The sequence below is a fragment of the Elgaria multicarinata genome, chromosome 22 (assembly GCF_023053635.1).
Source record: "Elgaria multicarinata webbii isolate HBS135686 ecotype San Diego chromosome 22, rElgMul1.1.pri, whole genome shotgun sequence".
Classification (NCBI taxonomy): domain Eukaryota; kingdom Metazoa; phylum Chordata; class Lepidosauria; order Squamata; family Anguidae; genus Elgaria; species Elgaria multicarinata.
The window spans coordinates 15,380,336-15,399,387 of NC_086192.1; the positions used below are offsets into that span (position 1 = coordinate 15,380,336).

Sequence of the window (19,052 nt, forward strand, 5' to 3'; positions counted from 1 at the left end):
CCCTTAAAGAACTAGAGTTGGATCCCAACTTAGTCATACTCAGACCTATTAAGATCAGTGGGATTTAAATTTGTCACGACTGATTCAAGCCTCTTGGCTTGCAATGGGTCAGCTCTGACTAAATCTGGATCCAGCCTGTGAAAATCCTTCAGTGGGTTGAGCCCTCTCAGAATGACTCCCCACGACACGTCAAGAGATGTGTTTTAGGCCTCATGTTGTCGCGTGTGCACAAAGCATCCTAAACAAGATGTGTTAATTGGCTGTGGGTGCTGGGCCTGTAACGTAACCATGGCGATGGTGCAATGTGTTGGCTTATGATGGCTGAAAGAGAAGATAATGTGTGATGGCTCTAAACAGAATGTTTTTACAGGGATGCTGTCTAGGTGGGAACCGTTTCTGTAATGGAAGTTCACTTCCTCGCCTATGAAGGGGACTTAAGGTCTGTGGGTTTAACCACTTATTATTAGCGCTGTGTTGTGGTCCATCGTGCAGTGTGTATTTGGGGGGGGGTCAACTGGGGGTTCATAAGAAGAGCCCTGCTGGATGAGACCAAGGGTCCATCTAGTCCAGCATTCTGTTCACACAATGGCCAGCCAGATGTCCACAGGAAATCTACACACACCACCCTCCCACCCATGTTCCCCAACAACTGGTGTATACAAGCTTGCTGCTACTGCAGGCAGCACATAGCTGCCCTTGCTAGCCTTCTCCTCCAGGAATCCAACCCCATATTGATGACCGTTATTGCATCTCGTGGTACTGATTTCCATAGTTCAACAATGCACTCAGGTATACACGAGTTTTGTCTTGGACTCTGGGAAAGAAAGGAATAAATCGTCCACTTCCCCTGTTGAATTAGAGAAGTGAAATAGAATCATAGAATAGTAGAGTTGGAAGGGACCTATAAGGCCATCAAGTCCAACCCCGTGCTCAGTGCAGGAATCTACCCTACAACATACTTGACAGAGGGTTGTCCAGCTGCCTCTTAAAAGCCTCTAGTGTGGGAAAGCCCACAACCTCCCTAGGTCACTGGTTCCATTGTCATACTGCTCTAACAGTCAGGAAGTTTTTCCTGATGTCCAGCTGGAATTTGGCTTCCTTTAACTTGAGCCCGTTATTCCGTGTCCTGCACTCTGGGAGGATCGAGGAGAGATCCTGAACCTCCTCTGTGTGACAACCTTTTAAGTATTTGAAGAGTGCTCTCACGTCTCCCCTCCATCTTCTCTTCTCCAGGCTAAACATGCCCAGTTCTTTCAGTCTCTCTTCATAGGGATTTGTTTCCAGACCCCTGATCATCCAGGTTACCCTCCTCTGGACATGCTCCAGCTTGTCATTCTTCTAATCTTAACATCGAGAATTTCTTGAATTATGGTTCGTCCCAAACATTGAGATAATTCCCCACCCACCCCCCAAAAAAAGCTTACATGAAATTTTTAAGCACTTCTAATACATGCATTTTTCTATGTATTCTTCCCTAAACTACAGATTTTCTGCAACCTATTTTAAACCTTTTGCATTACATTTATTACATTTCTTTCTCGCCTTTTCCCCTCTTGCAAGGAACCCAAGGCAGTGTACATAATACTCCTCTTCTCCATTTTATCCTTACAACAACCCTGTGAGGTAGGTTAGGCTGAGAGCCAGTGACCGGCCCAAAGTCATTGCTGAGTCATGACTAGAACCCGGACCTCCTGTGTCCTGGTCCAGCCACACAAGCCCTCCTTTTTTGTAAACCACCCAGAGAGCTTCGGTATAAAATAATAAATACATTTTCCTCATGTATTGCATTTCCAAACATTATTTCCTCTAATCTATGCATTGCTGTAAGGGCTTTTATTGATGGGGAGGGGGGAACTCCGTCGCGAAATTTGGAGGAGTGTGAATTTGGATGTCTTGCTGAGTTTTCAGTTTGCAGAGTGGTTCAAAAATGCAAAATGGGGTTAAATTGAGATGCAAACGGAATGAATTTCTCCTCCGTCCCCAACCAGAGAACACTGTGTGTGTGTGTGGTCAAGGTGTGTCTTTATGACTAACAGAAGTGGAATGGTTTTTTGCAAGACAGGTAACTGACTCTATGTAATGCTCTTGATTTATATGATTTCTTCAGGGCGCACTAATGCAGTTTTACTTTCTGGAAGGCCATCTTTTTTGTGTCATTTAGCTCCCAACCTCCCATCCTGCATTAATCCGCCTCTCTTGTCACCTGCCTGCCGTTGGATTTCTTTTGAGGGATTCCACTCTGAGGACGTCCTGTTGCACAAGGATGTGTGTTTGCATTGGCAGCGGCTGAAATGTCAGCGCTGTGCAAATAGCAACCACAGTTGGAGTTCCAGTTACGCCGGTGATTTCCCCTTTCCCTCCCAGATTAATCTCGAAGAGGCCGAACCTAGGCAGGCCTGGAGCAAACCTTCCCGCAGTTAAGTTAGCCTTTCTTTGTCTTAGAACCTTGAGGCAAAAGGGGGACGAGGGAAGGATTTAAAAAGCAAAAGAGAAGAAAAGAGAAATTGACATATTTACTCAGGCTGCATTTATGTCATTTACAAAGCCTGGACAATATGTTCACATCAGAGTATTTTACCAGGTTGCAAGTTCGAATCCAGGGTGTTTCCCAGGTAGCCACGCCCCCTTCATGAGGCTCCTCCCCTTCCCCACTGGTCAATCCTTTGGTGGTTTTGCCTGCTTCCCCCCATTCTAAAATGTTGAAATGCCCCTCCTATTAGTTACTAGTAGGAAGGGCTTCGAGCTCCAGCAGGCTGGTATTTGGGGCGTCTTGGCTCCGCCCTTTTTTCTTCCAGCCCCACCCACCAGTGGAATGTGCCCCCTAGAGCTTCTCCGAAATTGAATCCACCCTTCGGATGAAGCAGGTTCTGCAACTCCGCTCTAATCGATTAGCACGATTCACTGAAAATGTTTTAAGTGGCTAAAAGGGTGCGTCTGATTTATCGGGTGGGCAGATATTTGCAGCGCAGGGCTACAGATTTGGGGAGAAAGGTCTGAAGACATAGATCTCATTTGACTCTAACGCCCCCGCAAGGTGGAACACAAGGAGGGCATTTCACCCCCCTCCCCCTTACCTTTCCAATTTTAGGACTTTTTTGACTTCTCAAACCTTTGTGCATGCGAGGCAAATTAAGGCAGCAGATTTGGGAACCGGATTTCTGCAGCTGCTTTGCGCGGGAAAACCTTTTGGCCTATTTTGCACCGTCTGATTCTGAAGGAACTTCCGCACCTTGGAGAGGTCCTTTAGAGTTAAACTTTCCAGTATAGGGTGCATTCAGGCCCCGGATCTTTTCCCCAGGTCTTTTCTCAGCTTAATTGCCATGCAGGGGGCAACTTTCAAAGGCGGCTGCACCTGGGGAAGAAGGAGTTAAATGTCCGTCCCCCCCAACCCTGCTGAAACCCCCTCCCCCAAATCACGCTGTGTAAGAGTTAAGATTAGAAAAATGTATTTCCATTTGTGGAAATGGAAGTGGGAGCTTTTCTTTCTAAGTATACATGTCTGGGGGGGGAAGAGATTTCCAGGGGGGTCTTTTCCAGTTGGGGGGCACACTGTACCCTCAAAAGTGGGAAGCTTGGTCCCCCAAATCTTTTAGCAAAAGCCCTAAGCATCATCCAAAGTGCTGACTAGGGAGTGAATCCCGTTAGATGCAGCAGGGCTTACTTCCGAGGAAGTCTACCTAACATTGTGCCATCAATACCTACCGCGTGTCTACGCCCCTGACTTGGACACGTACCCCGTCACGCTCTGCCTTGCTCGCTGGCCTGCTGCCTCCACAGAAAGTGAAATTGCAGCTTGCCTGTGATGACGCTTTCGCCTTCTGTAGATTTTCCTTTGCAGGATGCGATTCACTGCTGATCATCCTCCAATGTTGTCTGCAATTCTGAGTCACTTCGGAGGCCGCCTATGAAATGTGGATTAATTCACTGAATGCTGATCAACATTTCTTAAAACAAAATTGAGAGAGCGAAAGCGGGCGACTTGGTGGAAGCTGGGTTCCCCCACCCCACCCCAAAATATGATCTAGTTGTTTGCAAGAAATATTCACTGCACGTTAGGGATGGTGAAATCTATTTATAGAATCATAGAATAGCAGAGTGGAAGGGGCCTACAAGGCCATGGAGTCCAACCCCCTGCTCAATGCAGGAATCCACCCTAAAGCATCCCTGACAGAGGGTTGTCCAGCTGCCTCTTGAAGGCCTCTAGTGTGGGAGAGCCCACCACCTCCCTAGGTAACTGATTCCATTGTCATACTGCTCTAACAGTCAGGAAATTTTTCCTGATGTCCAGCTGGAATCTGGCTTCCTTTAACTTGAGCTTCCTTTAACTTGAGCTCTTTATACCTTCAGCCTGTATCACTTCCAAGTGTGTTTTTGACCCAGAATCTCATTCTGTTCTGTTTCACATTAATCTGAACATATATTTTTGACATAAGTATTTGAAAAAGTGTACAGTCCCCGAAAATACATGTGTGCCATTTTCTCTCAAATTAAGTACGGCACAAGAAGACGCTGAAGTTGTGGGTGGGCTGTGTTTGTGTATATGTGCTCTCACACAGCAGTAACTAAATTTTCCATTTCTTTTCTCTCTTTTTTCTCTTCTTCTTTTCCATGGCTGCTCTCTGGGGATCGTCCGGTGGAAACCAATAGAACTCCCTGCTGAAGAAGGTAGGTAGATTATATTATATTACTTTTTATTGGATTTATATCCTGCCTTTTTTCCTCCTTGAGTAACCCAAGGGTGCATACATAATCCTCCTCCTCCTCTCCATTTTATCCTCACAACAACAACCCTGCGAGGTAAGTTGGGCTGAGAGTCTGTGACTGGCCCAACCCGGATCTCCCGACTCTCATTCCGACACTCTAACCACTAGGCCACACTGGCTCTCTTATGAAACTTGATCGTTAAGAACCACTGTATCTGGGCAGGGACCAGGGCTTCTGTGAGATGCACTGGGGAGAAAATAGGATCGGGAAGATTCCTGATTCAAATCTCTGCCCATCTGTGAAGCTCACTGGCTTATTGTGGGCCAATCCCTACCTCTTAGCCTAAACAACCTTACAGGGATGTTGTGAAGATAAAAACAGCATTGGGGTAGGGGGTGAATCAAACCACGTAAGGACAGAAAAATTGGTGAAGTTCTGTTTTGCTCGGTTTCTCATTGTTTCCAAAATGAAGTTCGTGCCGTCCTGTGCTGGAGGCTGCTGGTGGTTAATGCCAGGGCGTCTTGGAGTACTTCGGTTATTCGAGGGTGGTTCTTGTTATGTTATTACTCTTGCTAGGGAAGTCGCTCCTGGAATTGATCATCGAGCAGTTCGAAGACCTCCTGGTTCGCATCCTTCTCTTGGCGGCCTTCATCTCGTTTGTAAGTATGTCTGGCTCTGTGGGTCGGAGTGTTGTGCTCGGAAAAGCCATGGTTTGAACCCCGTGCTGGCCGTGGAAAGGGGTGGGGCAGCAGATGGTGAAATGTGGGTCTCTTTTTTCCTTTAAGGGAGCTGTGGGCTCCACGTTGCCACCTCCCACGGGAAATAAATCCGGGGCCATGGGAAATAGAGCCAGAGCCAGATCCCATGGCCCCCAGTGTCGCCACACCCTGGATGCTCTGCAGTGCAGCTTCCGGAACTGTTCACCACTATGCATCAAATGTTATAAAGAGCAACGTGTTAAAAGAGGTACATTAAAAAGCCTGACAGAATAAACTCATCTTTGCCTGGCACTAAAAGGATAACAAGGTTAGCACCAGGCAATCTCAGCACCGGGGTGCCACCACTGAAAAGTCTCTCTCTCTTTCTCTGGTGGCCACCCACTTTACCGCACTAATAAAGTATTAGAGGCTACTAGATCTGTGTGCCGTTGCAATCCACTGAACTGCCAGCCGGTCAACCATGCCCTTTTCGAAAATACTCCATTTCGTTTTCTCCTTCCCCTTCCTCTTCCCCCACAGCTAGTACTCAGCATTCTTTAGCCACTGAACATGCTCAGATCTTGGGCTGTTTGAGGGGTGTGTGTGTGTGTGTGTGAGAGAGAGAGAGAGAGCGTGCCCCCATCTGTCTTTTTTTCTCATGGATTTTTGTTTTCGTTGAATACTTCTGCAAACCTGTGGGCTCTCCAAAACGGCTCATACTTCTTGTTTTTCTGTGGCCTCGTTTCGTTGGCACAAACCAGGGGCGTTTGCTATTAGCAGAAGCAATGTAAACAAGTTTAAAGCGGTTGATTACGGACTTCGAGCGAGAAAGGGATTGAAAATAAAATGCATCTGGAATACCGAGTGCTTTCCTAGGGCTCGTCTACACCTATGAGCCTTCTGGGAGGGAGCAGGGGAGGATCCCCGACTTCCGGCTTCCTCCTCCCAGGTGCACACGCCAGCGCGACCTCCCGGAACTAAAGAGGGGCGTTCCGTCTCAGCGTGTGTGTGTTTTGGAAGCAGGTGCCAGTCGTGCAATTGCACAGCCCCGATCCTGTGCAAAATGTAATTACAAGTCAAAACGAAATAAAAACTCGGTGCTGAAAAGCAACGGCAGCCAGCCTGGGGAATGGCAGAAGTACTATTGCCTCACCCCCAATGGGCACGGAGTCCTTCTACACAGCTCCGTGCCCATTTGCTGAGGCCCTCCTCATGGGATGGAAGGAGGACCCAGGGGCCCACGCCACACCGCCCGCGATCCTCAGGGTTGTCCCGGGGCCGCTGGAAAAATCATGAGAAAAGTTGTCCATGTCCTGTGCGCCATTTGGACACACAGGGAGGACCTTCAGCTGGCCCTGGGATAAATGGATGGTGTACAGATATGCCTCTGGTCACCCCCATCCTAAAAAGAATGACCTCGTGTCCTTTTTCCGGCACCTCATGGGACTATGAAGACGGAGACAGGTTTGCCACATTCAAGGATATGTCCTCAGAAATCTCTGGGTAGAGATGGGGGGCGTGGGGCATTTGAACATTTCCCCCATGAAACTGAATGTGAAATAAAATCCAATTTTCCTTAGCGTTCTCCCTCCCCACACACACTCAGTCTGCAGAATAATAACATTTTGAATACAAGAGCTATTAATCCTGGTGGGGGTCCTTTCCTCCTCCCCTCATTTTGTCTTCTTATTAACATCCATTACTTAATCCGATAAAAATGAAAACAGAAAGAACCAGAGCAGCTCAGTGGGAATGCAATCGTGCTCGTACGAAGCGGTCCCGTTGCCTTCGCCAAGCGTCGCATTAACGCAACGGGGAATGGCTCCTTTGCCCGCTGGAGCTGGCTTTGCCTCGCCTCGCCCCGGAGAAGGAAAATTACGCTTTGCAGCTGCCCAAGGAATATTCCCAAGGAAAATTCGGCCAGTGGAGCTGCGTGTGTGTGTGTGTGTGTGTTTGTAAAAATGCAAGAACAAATAATAGTGACCCAAGTAGATTTCTGTTTGGCAACCGCTGTTTTAAAGCATTTATCTTGGTCGCAGCGTTGAGGCTGCAGGAAATTCCTGTTGGTGGAGGAGGCTAGCCACGCCTCTTTCCTCAGCTGTGCCCCCCACCTGGGAAAAATTACTTGGACGGAGGAAATTGGGCAGAGGAATTGCCACCCACCGCATCATTAAATAAGCCATTTAAAAAGAAAAGAAAAAAAGAACCGTCAATTTTCAGATTATCTTTTTAAAGCTTTTAGCACACAGCCAATGGTCAGTGGAGATCATGAGATTTTGGTAAACCGTCGGTGCTCAAATTAGGGAGTGAAGGAGGGGGCAGAATTAGGGGAGCTCTTACTGAAAACCACAAACTCCGCTCCCACCCCTTTTGATCTTTTATTAGGATCAAATCATCGTTTTTGTATTTTCGCTTTTGGGAGCCCTTTTGGAATAGCAGGAACGAAAAACAGTCATGATGAAATAATAAGGAATATTTAGAAGTTATGTATATCCAGCTTCTCTACTAAAGTTCCCAGCGTGGTGTGAAAAAAATCATCAACCCATATAATAGAATACAAAATGCAATTCCAACCAACCATTTCCGAGAGCAATACAAAAAACCCGATAAGGTGATGAAGCAGAATGACGTGGGCTTTTCCTGCCACCCCGAAAATGAGTTCTCAAATGAGTTCTCAAAATCTGGCCTCATCAAGAAGGAAGGGAGAAACAACTGCATTCAAACATGTAAAAACGCATACCACGTCCATCGGTAGGTTCATAGTAATACACCCTAAAAACTTTCCTCATAGAATCATAGAACAATAGAGTTGGAAGGGGCCTCTAAGGTCATCCAGTCCAACCCCCTGCTCAATGCAGAAATCCACCCTAAAGCATCCCTGACAAATGGTTGTCCAGCTGCCTCTTGAAGGCCTCTAGTGTGGGAGAGCCCACAACCTCCCTAGGTAACTGGTTCCATTGTCGTACTGCTCTAACAGTCAGGAAGTTTTTCCTGATTTTGATTTTCATCTAAAAAACTTTAAAATACATAATGATATGCACTAAAATACAATTAAAATACTAATACTAAAGCGTTTACATAAGAACGTGTGTAAGAAGAGCCATACTGGATTAGACCAAGGGTCCATCTAGTCCAGCACTCTGTTCACACAGCTGTCGACCAGGGACCCACAAAGCAGGACACGGTGCAACAGCACCCTCCCACCCATGTTCCCCAGCAACTGATGCACACAGACTTACTGCCTCTGATACCAGAGGGAGCATGTAGCCATCAGGACTAGTAGCTCTGGATAGGCCTGGCTTCTGGGAGATGCCGGTCTGCAGGATCTTGGTACAACAAGCAAGACCTCCTCCAAAGACCTGAATGATAGGTGCATCCATCCCTAGCAGTGCATGCTGGGAGTTGTAGGACCTTTCCTCGCTTGACCCTGGGGCTGTGCATAAAGTGGCAGATGCCATGCAAAATGGCCGCCAATGCTTCGGAATTCCAAAGCTGAGCCTGAAGTCTGCACAGCCCTACTGAATATCCAAAAAGAACTATTTGCCTTTGGTTCCACCCACTGGTGGAATGCCTTCTGGAGCTGCCCCGCAATGGAGCTCGGCCCTCAATTTCATCCTTCAGAGAGCTGCGGAAGAGTTGTAGATTCTTTTTCATGTGAGTTTTGTTGTTTGTTTTTCTTCCTATGGAAATTTGACGTTGCCCAACCTCCCTGAAAGTCAACATGGGAGGGGGGGGACCTCTGAGTTACGTGTGGATTTGCAGTAGGACTTAAGGTTGGCGTTCATCTCCTGGGTCATGGGCGCTCCCACCCTCTAGCCACACAAACGGCACAGTGAGGTCTGGCTGGTGTGGGGGGAGGCGGCGGAGTTCCACGCAGGGGGCTTGTGTGCTTTGCCGGCGTGAACGCCCCGTCTCAAAAACGTCAGCCCCAATGGACTTTGCAGAGCGGTGGGAGCGCTTATAAACAGCAGCTTCTGACTTTGAGCATGTGAACGTTCTCAGAGCTTAAGGCCGGCCTTTGGGGGGCCAACGGGCACATTTGGAATGTTGAAGGTGTCATGGGCACTCTCACAAAATGGCTGCCACAAGGCGCGTCCCCATTCATAAAATGTCTGCCATGGGTGGAATCGCGGGGGTAGGGACTGATAAGGGAAATAAAACTAGTGAGAATATATACACATGTAACTTTATTGTATACTTCTTTATTACATTTATATTCCGCCTTTTTTCCACCAAGGAATCCAAGGCAGCGTACATAATCTTCCTCTCCGTCTTATCCTCACAACAACAACCCTGTGAGGTAGGCTGGGCTGAGAGAGTGTGCCTCACCCGAAGTCTCCCAGGGGGTTTCCACAGATGAGTGGGAACTCGAACCTGGATCTCCCCACTCTCTGTCCGGCACTCTAACCACTACACCACACTGGCTAAAGGCTTTTACAATACTTAAACACGTTAAAAGGGAAGAGGCCTTTCGCAATGCAAACTCTGATTTGAATAAAAATGATTAGAGAATTCGCCAAGACAGTTAAAAACCGACAGTATTAACCAACCACTAAGGCGGTTGAATGCTTAAAACTAAAAAGGTGAAGTTTATAATACACCATAGTTCTTGATGTAACAAGAGTGCAGCTTCTTGGCTGCCATGCCAAATTGGGCAGCCGAGAAACTAATAAAAATAAATAGAATAAAATGGTTATCAGCTAAAAGTTCTATTACTAGTTCTTGAGGTATCCGATCTGAACAAGCTGGAGGGGGTTCAGAGGAGGGCAACCAGGATGATCAGGGGTCTGGAAACAAAGCCCTATGAGGAGAGACTGAAAGAACCGGGCATGTTTAGCCTGGAGAAGAGAAGATTGAGGGGAGACATGATAGCACTCTTCAAATACTTGAAAGGTTGTCACACAGAGGAGGGCCAGGATCTCTTCTCAATCCTCCCAGAGTGCAGGACACGGAATAACGGGCTCAAGTTACAGGAAGCCAGGTTCCGGCTGGACATCAGGAAAAACTTCCTGACTGTTAGAGCAGTACGACAATGGGACCAATGACCTAGGGAGGTGGTGGGCTCTCCCACACTAGAGAGGTAGCTGAACAGGGATGCTTTAAGGTGGATTCCTGCATTGAGCCGGAGGTTGGACTCGATGGCCTTAGAGGCCCCGTCCAACTCTACGATTCTATGATTCTGTGAATACAGCTGGGTAATAAAATGGCAGAAATTTGCTCCATGGAACCTCATACAAAGGACAAAACAGCAAATAATGACTCATGTCTTCAACTTGATGGCAGCCAAATATGCATTTCTGTTCCTTAACTGGGATTCTAAGCTATCTGCCATCAAGATATGCAGAGGGCATCAAGTGGAACCTAAGTTCTGGGGGGGAAATAAACTTCAAAGCTGTGTACAGGTCAAAGTGAGAGTATTTTTTTAAAAAAGTGATTTGCCCAGGAATCTTAGATCCACCGTGATTTCATATTTTGTTTAGTGGAACCAACAGGTAAAAGTTCTAAAGACCATGAAAGGTCATACCTCTTCCCCGGGCAGCGTCATTTTCCTATTTTGAAATCCTGATGTACATATTAAAACTACCCATCATGCGAGGGAGATGTTATGCACTTCTCCAAAAGATTTCTTTGCCGGCTAATAAAAGTAATTTCTTTTAAATAACCTCTCGACTGCAGCTTTGATTTCCATTACCAGCCCGGCTCTCAGATGTAATGAACCCCCTTGCTCTGGATGTGTTTATTGTTTCAGTCCAGGGTATATGTGGGTTTGTTTCTAGGGAGGATCACCGGAGTTCTCCGTCCTCCTCATGTGTCTGTCTCTCTTCCCGCTGCAGATCCTGGCCTGGTTTGAGGAAGGGGAAGAAACCACGACGGCTTTTGTAGAACCCGTTGTCATCATCATGATCCTCATTGCCAATGCAGTGGTCGGAGTGTGGCAGGTATGAGGGGTTTGCTCTCTCGCCGTTGTCGGCATTTTTGTAAGCACCAAACGGTTACTTGCAAAACCAGAGTGCCTCTTTTTATTATTTATTACATGGTGCCTTTCTCAGGCACCAATAAGACCACAGAGAAAGGAAGGCAGCTTAATCCTGGTCAGTTTCTCCCTCCCTGAGGCAAGGCATGTTAATCCTGGTCAGTTTCTCCTTGGGATAAGTGCCCACAGTTTCTCTTTAATTGCTGTCAGTTTCACTCTGCCTGAGATAGGCAAGTTAAGACCGGTCAGTTTCTCTCTGTCTGAGGCAGGCAGGTTAATCCTGGTCAGTTTCACTACCCCATGGGTCATCTTCCCTAATAGAGATCTTGGAATTGGTTGTTCAGAGCCTGGGGTTAGAGATTAGGAAAGACGTTCCAGTTCTCTGGGGCTATCACCGAAAAAGCCCTGCTCTTTGTGAGCACCACTCTGGCATCTGGATAGGATGGTTCCTGAAGTTGATCTTGAAATGTAACAGGACTCCTACGGGCACTCATTTATGGAACTGCTGAGTAACGGGGGGGAAAACTCCAAATTTCCCCTCATTTGATTAAAGAACAACCCCTTTTTGCAGGAGAGGAACGCCGAAAGCGCCATCGAAGCCTTGAAGGAATACGAACCAGAAATGGGGAAGGTGATCAGAGCAGACCGGAATGGAGTCCAACGCATCCGAGCACGAGACATCGTTCCGGGAGACATTGTGGAGGTGGCAGGTAGGACTCAGGCGGCTGGCTGGCTTTTGCGTGTGTGTTTTCACCCTGAGTTTCTTTTCTTGGGACTTCAGGGGACGAACCACAGAGAATAAGGGCGTAGTGCAGCAGTAGGCAAGCAGATGCTCTTTTGGACGTTTTGGACTACAACTCCCATCAGCCCCAGCCAACAGTCAGGGATTATGGGAATTGTGATCCAAAACAAATGCAAGTTGCCTGCCCACCCCTCCCACCTTAGCAGATTCTCAGTACCTCTCCTTATCTGCAGTGAAGTATCAGCAACTACATTTTACTTATTTACTTATTTATTTACTTACTTATTTACTTACTTATTCTTTAGCTGTTGATGATTTTCTTCCAAAAGGGTAGCTGTGTTAGTCTGTCGTAGCAAAAGCAACCAAGGGACTCGTGGCCTTTTAAAAGACCAGCCCATTTATGATAGCGTAAGCTTTTGCGGAGTGGAGCCGAGTTTATCCGACGTATTCTGACAAAACGGATTCAACTCCCCTGAAACGTGGGCCACCATCAATGGCTGGGTTTGCACCACACACAAACCCATGCTCAGTGGTTGAGAGTGGTTTGTTGTTGTACCGTGGGTTGTTTGTCGAACCGTAGGTTAGCGTGTTGTCTGAACCCAGGACATTTTCTTCTGCAGGGTGGCTTGTTACCCATGCAGGGTGGCTTGTTAACCACCCTGAACAACTCAGCAACAAACCGTCGGTTCTCAAGGTGGCCTGTTTGAAACATATAAGCCACACTGCGTGGTTAACAAGCCACCCTGTAGAAAATGTCCTGGGTTCAGACAACACACTAACCCATGGTACAAGCATGCCCGGGTGCCAAGATCTTCAGGGGATGCCCTTTCAATACTACCACCTTCAAAGGTACCACTTTTGAGGGTGACCCAAGACAGGGCCTTTTTGGTGGTTGCTCCCAGGCTGTGGAACTCCTTTGCTAAGGCAGCTCGCTTTGCTCCTTATCTGCTGTCCTTCTACCCAGCAGGCAAAACCTTTATTTAAGAAGGCCTTTAGCCTGTAAGCGGGTCTGGAGGGTTGGTGCTGTTTTCAATAATATTTTTCCTGTAATCGTTATGGTTTTATTGTATTTCAAAATTCATTCAAAATTCATTCATTCAATGTAGTGTTCTAATCAGTTTTAATAGGTTCTGTAAGCCGCCTTCTTTGTCACACAGATCTCTCTTCCACCGCAAACGTGTTTCGGTCTCACAAGCCGGTTTGTTTTCCTTTCTTTCTTGTAGTCGGTGACAAGGTGCCGGCTGACATCCGGATCATTGAGATTAAATCCACGACATTACGAGTAGACCAGTCCATTCTCACTGGTAAGTGTGGGGTGAAAAACGCAGGTGTGCAGGTGGAATTTGAGAGAGCAGCTTAGTGGGCTACACTGTACGTGGCAACAAACTGTGGCACCTTTCAAAACTACCTGGTTCTGGGTGTGGCAGGAAGTTCCACAGGCTAGAGCAGCCTTTCCCCAAACTGGGGTCCTTCAGATGTTTTTGATTACAACTCCCATAATCCCTGACCGTTGGCCATTCGGACCGGGACAGATGGGAGTTCTGTCCAGAAACCACCCCCCCCCCCAAAGGGTGCCAGGTTCAGGAAGGCTAGACTGGGATCAGTTTCATCAGTGGTCTGCATATCCATGGAAATGTGCCACAAGAGAATGGCTGTGTTTGCACATCACGATAAACCATGGTTTATTGTGGTGGGAATGAGACTTGGAGGGCCTTGGGCTCACCCAATTCCCCACTATTCTTTTGGCACAGCCGCGATTCCATTGGTGTTTAACCGTGGCTGATTGTGTCGCCTGAACCTGACGAACTGCGGTTAATGTTCGTTTGAAACAAGCCAACTTCAAACCATGATATAGAAAGCTGGCTTGTTTCAACCAGCTGTAGTTAAGATTAACCATAGTTTAGGGTTCAGACACAATGCTAAACTGTGGTTAATTGGAATTGGACGCTCCGGATCTTCACTTTGCAGCTGCAGGTGAAGCGAGTTAGTTCAAAATTCAGCAGTGAAGTTAAATGGCTCCTTTGCCCGGACGAAGGAGGAGGCCCCTCTGCACAGTATGCTTCAGATATTCCCCAGAATTCCCTTTTATTTTCAGTGTGTCCGTGGCTGCCACTTCCCATCTCCAACCCCAGGCCATGGATGAAATCGACTCCTTCTGTACCCTTTTGGTCAAACTCCTTAAATTACGCCGGCTTCCTTTTTCTTCGCAGGCGAATCCGTCTCTGTCATTAAACACACCGATCCGATTCCGGACCCCAGGGCCGTCAACCAGGATAAAAAGAACATGCTTTTTTCTGTAAGTATTCCAAGGCCGCTCCGTTGCAAGGCCCTGATTCCAGGACGAGTCCGTTTGATCCCCCTTCCCCATGGTGGTCTGCCAAATTGCAGCTCCCATCGTCCTCGGCCCTCACGGCCATTATCCTGCCATCTCGAGCACCCTCCCTCCAAATTCTGACCGCTGGAGAGCACAGAATGACACCAACCGAGTCCCGTTCCCCCACCCCCCGTCTAGGGTACCAACATCGCTGCTGGCAAAGCGGTTGGCGTCGTCATTGCCACGGGGGTCTTCACGGAAATCGGGAAGATCCGGAACCAGATGGCGGCCACCGAGCCCGAGAAGACCCCCTTGCAGCAGAAGCTGGACGAGTTCAGCCAGCAGCTGTCCAAAGTTATCTCGCTGGTGTGCATCGCCGTCTGGGTCATCAACATCGGCCACTTCAGCGACCCGGTGCACGGTGGCTCGTGGTTCCGCGGCGCCATCTACTACTTCAAGATCGCGGTGGCTCTGGCAGTGGCCGCGATCCCCGAGGGACTTCCTGCCGTAATCACCACGTGCCTGGCCCTGGGCACGCGCCGCATGGCCAAGAAGAACGCCATCGTGAGAAGCCTGCCCTCCGTGGAAACCCTCGGCTGCACGTCCGTCATTTGCTCTGACAAGACGGGTACCCTGACCACCAACCAGATGTCTGTCTGCAGGGTAAGATGCCTCCCCCGCCATTTTCCGCCAGTTGCACAAGCCATTCTTCCGGCTTGCTTGGAAAACTTGCTTATTTAAGGCTGTTGGTCTTGCATGGTCCACGTTCGCCTGTAATTTCTGCCCGGGAGAACAGAGTAGTTTCAGGAGTCAGCCATTCTGCCTGTTGCAGGGCGAATGTTGTTTTGCTTGTGATAAGAGTTCCGTCTTCCCCTATCCTTCGGGCAGATGGAAAAACAGAGGTGGTACAGTCTCCACAGGAGGACTGTACCACCTTAAACTAGTATTTGAGTTAGTGGGGGAGGCTTTTGCTTTACGATGGTCCTCTGTAGCCACCGTTTGAGAAGGCTGTGAAAGGGACGTAGTAGGTTTACACATCTCTGGCATTTTTTTACCTTGCTCTTTGGCCGAGAAATCTCTGGGAGCAGCGTACTATTTATTTATTACATTTCTATACTGCCCGATAGCTGAAGCTCTCTGGGCTGCTCACAGCAACAAAAGCCGCAAAATGCACCCTAAAATCCAATATAAAAATGTAAAAGTTCACAACCACAACACGCAAGTACAAACCGCAATGAATCCTAGCAGCAATGCGGAGATTTAAAATACAATAACAGAATTAAGACAATGGACATAGTGGAGAAAATAACAAGGTAAGAAAATAACCTGGTGCCAGATCAATAGATGATAAATTTATTTATTTATTTATTACATTTATATGCCGCCCCATAGCTGAAGCGCTCTGGGCGGTTTGCCAAGGTTAAAAACAGTGAGCATTAAAAACAAATACACAAAAATATTGATCTCAAAATGCTTGAGTGCGTCATCTGAACAGGGTCAGTGAAACCCTGCTGCCCCAACATAGAGAATCATAGAATAGCAGAGTTGGAAGGGGCCTATAAGGCCATCAAGTCCAACCCCCTGCTCTCAATGCTGGAATCCACCTTAAAGCATCCCTGACAAGTAGCTGTCCAGCTGCCTCTTGAAGGCCTCTCGTGTAGGAGAGCCCACCACCTCCCTAGGTCACTGGTTCCATTGCCGTGCCGCTCTAACAGTCAGGACATTTTTCCTGACGTCCAGCCGGAATCTGGCTTCCTGTAACTTGAGCCCGTTATTCCATGTCCTGCACTCTGGGAGGATTGCGTGTTCGGTCCTGATCCAAATCCACACGTGCACCTGCTCCCCTCAGGTTCTGTTCCAGCTGGAAATGTGATGCCTTACCTCTGGGACCAGGAGGCGAATGAGCACTTGGCCTTTGCTGAGAAGGAAAGGGTGCTTAACTCCCCCTTGGCTGTTTCCTTAGCGATGCAGCCACATGAGCGGCCTACGGTGAATTTTGTGTAATGAGCGTGGGGGCGGCGGGGGTGGCACGCCGCTCCGTGCAGCACTGATGGGGTCATGCCCAGCGACGGAAGCATCGCTTACTAACCAGAAGGTTGGAGGAACAGCTCTCGAAGAACCCATTTTAAGGACTTGAATCCTGGGGTGACTTTTTCCTGATCCCCCCCTGCGAGGCGGGACCCTGATCGGCTCTTGGGATCTGCCAATCGGAGACCTCTCTTTTTAAAATCCTCGGCCTCATGGGTACGCGGGTGTACGCACATCTGTGCCAGATTTGTGTATCTACTATATTTCTCTAGCTGCCCCATAACTCAAGGGGGGCTTCCAGGCATAGATCAGCTAACGCTTGCAATCAAAAGGCATTTGCAACCACTCCAGCTTTTCCTCTGTATCAGATTTGTTTTTCTTGTTGGGGAAAAAAGATGGTAGTAGTGTACAAGGGTCACAAATGGCCAATGTCACGGTCTGGAAACCCCCCAGTAAAATTCAGCGATGAGATTTGTCCGTCCGTATCCAAGTTCAATGGGTCACTCCCCCACAAAAAATGCAACATATGGTTATAAACACACGATCATGTAATTCTATTATATCATCCCATTAACAAGAGCTAGAGAAGGAAGGCGGCACGAAAATCGGTTTATATAAAAGCTCTCATTTTAATTTAATAATAGCTTTAAAGGTGGCGTGTTATTGGTTACAGTGTCAACACGGCAATGTTGACTCAACGTAAAACTAAGTAGGGTTGCTTATTACATGGATGTTTTCCTGCCTTTCCCCTCCAAATGGCTTGGACTACATCTCACATCATCCCCAGTCAGCAGGGGATGATTACATCTGAAGGGCAGCAGGTTGGGGATGAGTGATCTATTGGTTGAATAGTTTGCTGCTGTTAAAGGCATTGCCACTGAATGGAAGAATAGTGAAACCTAAAAGCCAATAAAAACAATTTATTTATTTATTTATTTATTTATTATTTATTTATTGCATTTTTATACTGCCCGATAGCCGAAGCTCTTCACCAAAATTTAAACCATTCGAAATATAACGCAAACAATATAAAAGCATGATATAAAATACAATATAAAAACACAACCAGGATAAAATTAGCAGCAGTGCAGAAATATAATTTTAAAATACAAATTTAAAACAGCAAAGTTAAAATTAAGTCGATAGACTGTTGAAATGCTGAGAGAATAAAAAAGTCTTCACCTGGTGTCTAAAATAGTGTAGGTGCCAGGCGAACCTCTTTAGGGAGCTCATTCCACAGCCGGGGTGCCACAGCAGAGAAGGCCCTCCTCCCGGTAGCCACTAGAAAGGTAAAGGGCCAGGCTGAATGAAAAGGTTTTCATCTGCCACTGAAAAATGTTCCACAACTCCCACCATGGACCAGCCAGAATGGCTGGTTGGGACATTCTGGGATTTGTAAGTCTTTTTTCCCCTCCTGTTACCCATTTTACATTTTTTGAAAAAGAAAGACAAGACTTCACATTGTTTACACGTACAATGTCAGCCGTGGTGTTCCTGTTCTGCTAAGGCACAGCGCTTGGAGAGCGAAGTCTAGTGAAGCAAAAGAAAAGGCAAAGTTGGATCAAGGCAGGTCATTTGAAGCAGGAAGCAGGACCTTGGAAAGCTCCCAAGGAGCTGGCTGAGCTATCGAGCAATGTTGCTTTAGCAAAGAGACGAAGCCACCTGAGGCCATATGAAGGCCGCCAGGGAGCTAGCTACATCTGGATCCTTCGATTTCTACAAGGTCCAGGAGATGGTGGTAAAGCCACATTTTTCAGCTGGGAGGGCATGGGAGGAGGTCTGTGCACTGAAGGTCCCCCCATGGAGAAAGTGGCTTGAATTTCATCTGGGCCTTCCTCAGAGCACCATGGAATACCAGGGTCTGACGTCAACGCATCCTGTACCTATTACATTCGAAGAATGCACTTCCTTGCCTTTTCAACACTGAAGGTGAAATCTAGCTAAGACATTTTCAAGATGATGATGATGATGATTTGCAATATTTATATACCGCTCAATTATCTCACACAGATTCCAGAGTGGTTCACATAGGTGTAAACAGCAAAAGAGAGAAGATTTAAAAAGCAAATTGACATTGTTCAATTTAAAAACAAAGGAACCAGAAAAACAGTGGTTGGTCAGTTAGAGAAGTCTTCTTGGAACAAGTTGTTTTCAGGAAGCACCAGAAGGCAGGGAGTTCCACAGAGAAAGGCTCTTCTGGTGGTCTCCAATCAGGCCACGGGCCCCTGTGGGACCACCAGGAGCATGCCCTCGGATGACCTCAGTGACCGGGCAGGTTGGTAAGGGAGAAGGCCCCCTCTCAGGTATCCTAACAAGACAGACACCATCAGGTGCTTTGCTTTTCCACTGGAAACCTTGGGTCTGCCAAATGGCTCCTTTTCTCTGGCTTGAGTCCATACTTCCTCAAATCTTTATTGTAAGCAAATGTGTGCAGAGGCCATTGCTTAACGAATGTGTAATTAATCAAATGAATTTCGATGGGTGAATGGAGGAAGGCGGCCCTTCCCCAGGTGCCCTCCAAATGTTTTTGACTTCAACTCCCATCAGCCCCAGCTGATGGCCAGGAATGCTGGGAGCTGGAGTCGAAAGCAG

At 47.4% G+C, this 19,052-nt stretch overlaps 1 protein-coding gene across 1 annotated transcript in view; it reads left to right on the forward strand.

The window, feature by feature from the left end:
• Positions 1-19,052, forward strand: part of ATP2A3 (ATPase sarcoplasmic/endoplasmic reticulum Ca2+ transporting 3) — a 64,778-nt gene that overhangs the window by 25,030 nt on the left and 20,696 nt on the right. Inside the window, exons 2-8 of the mRNA XM_063146736.1 lie at positions 4,648-4,665; positions 5,281-5,363; positions 11,237-11,341; positions 11,948-12,086; positions 13,342-13,422; positions 14,329-14,414; positions 14,631-15,095. Coding sequence (XP_063002806.1) covers positions 4,648-4,665; positions 5,281-5,363; positions 11,237-11,341; positions 11,948-12,086; positions 13,342-13,422; positions 14,329-14,414; positions 14,631-15,095 — 977 coding nt within the window. The remainder of the gene's footprint in view (positions 1-4,647; positions 4,666-5,280; positions 5,364-11,236; positions 11,342-11,947; positions 12,087-13,341; positions 13,423-14,328; positions 14,415-14,630; positions 15,096-19,052) is intronic.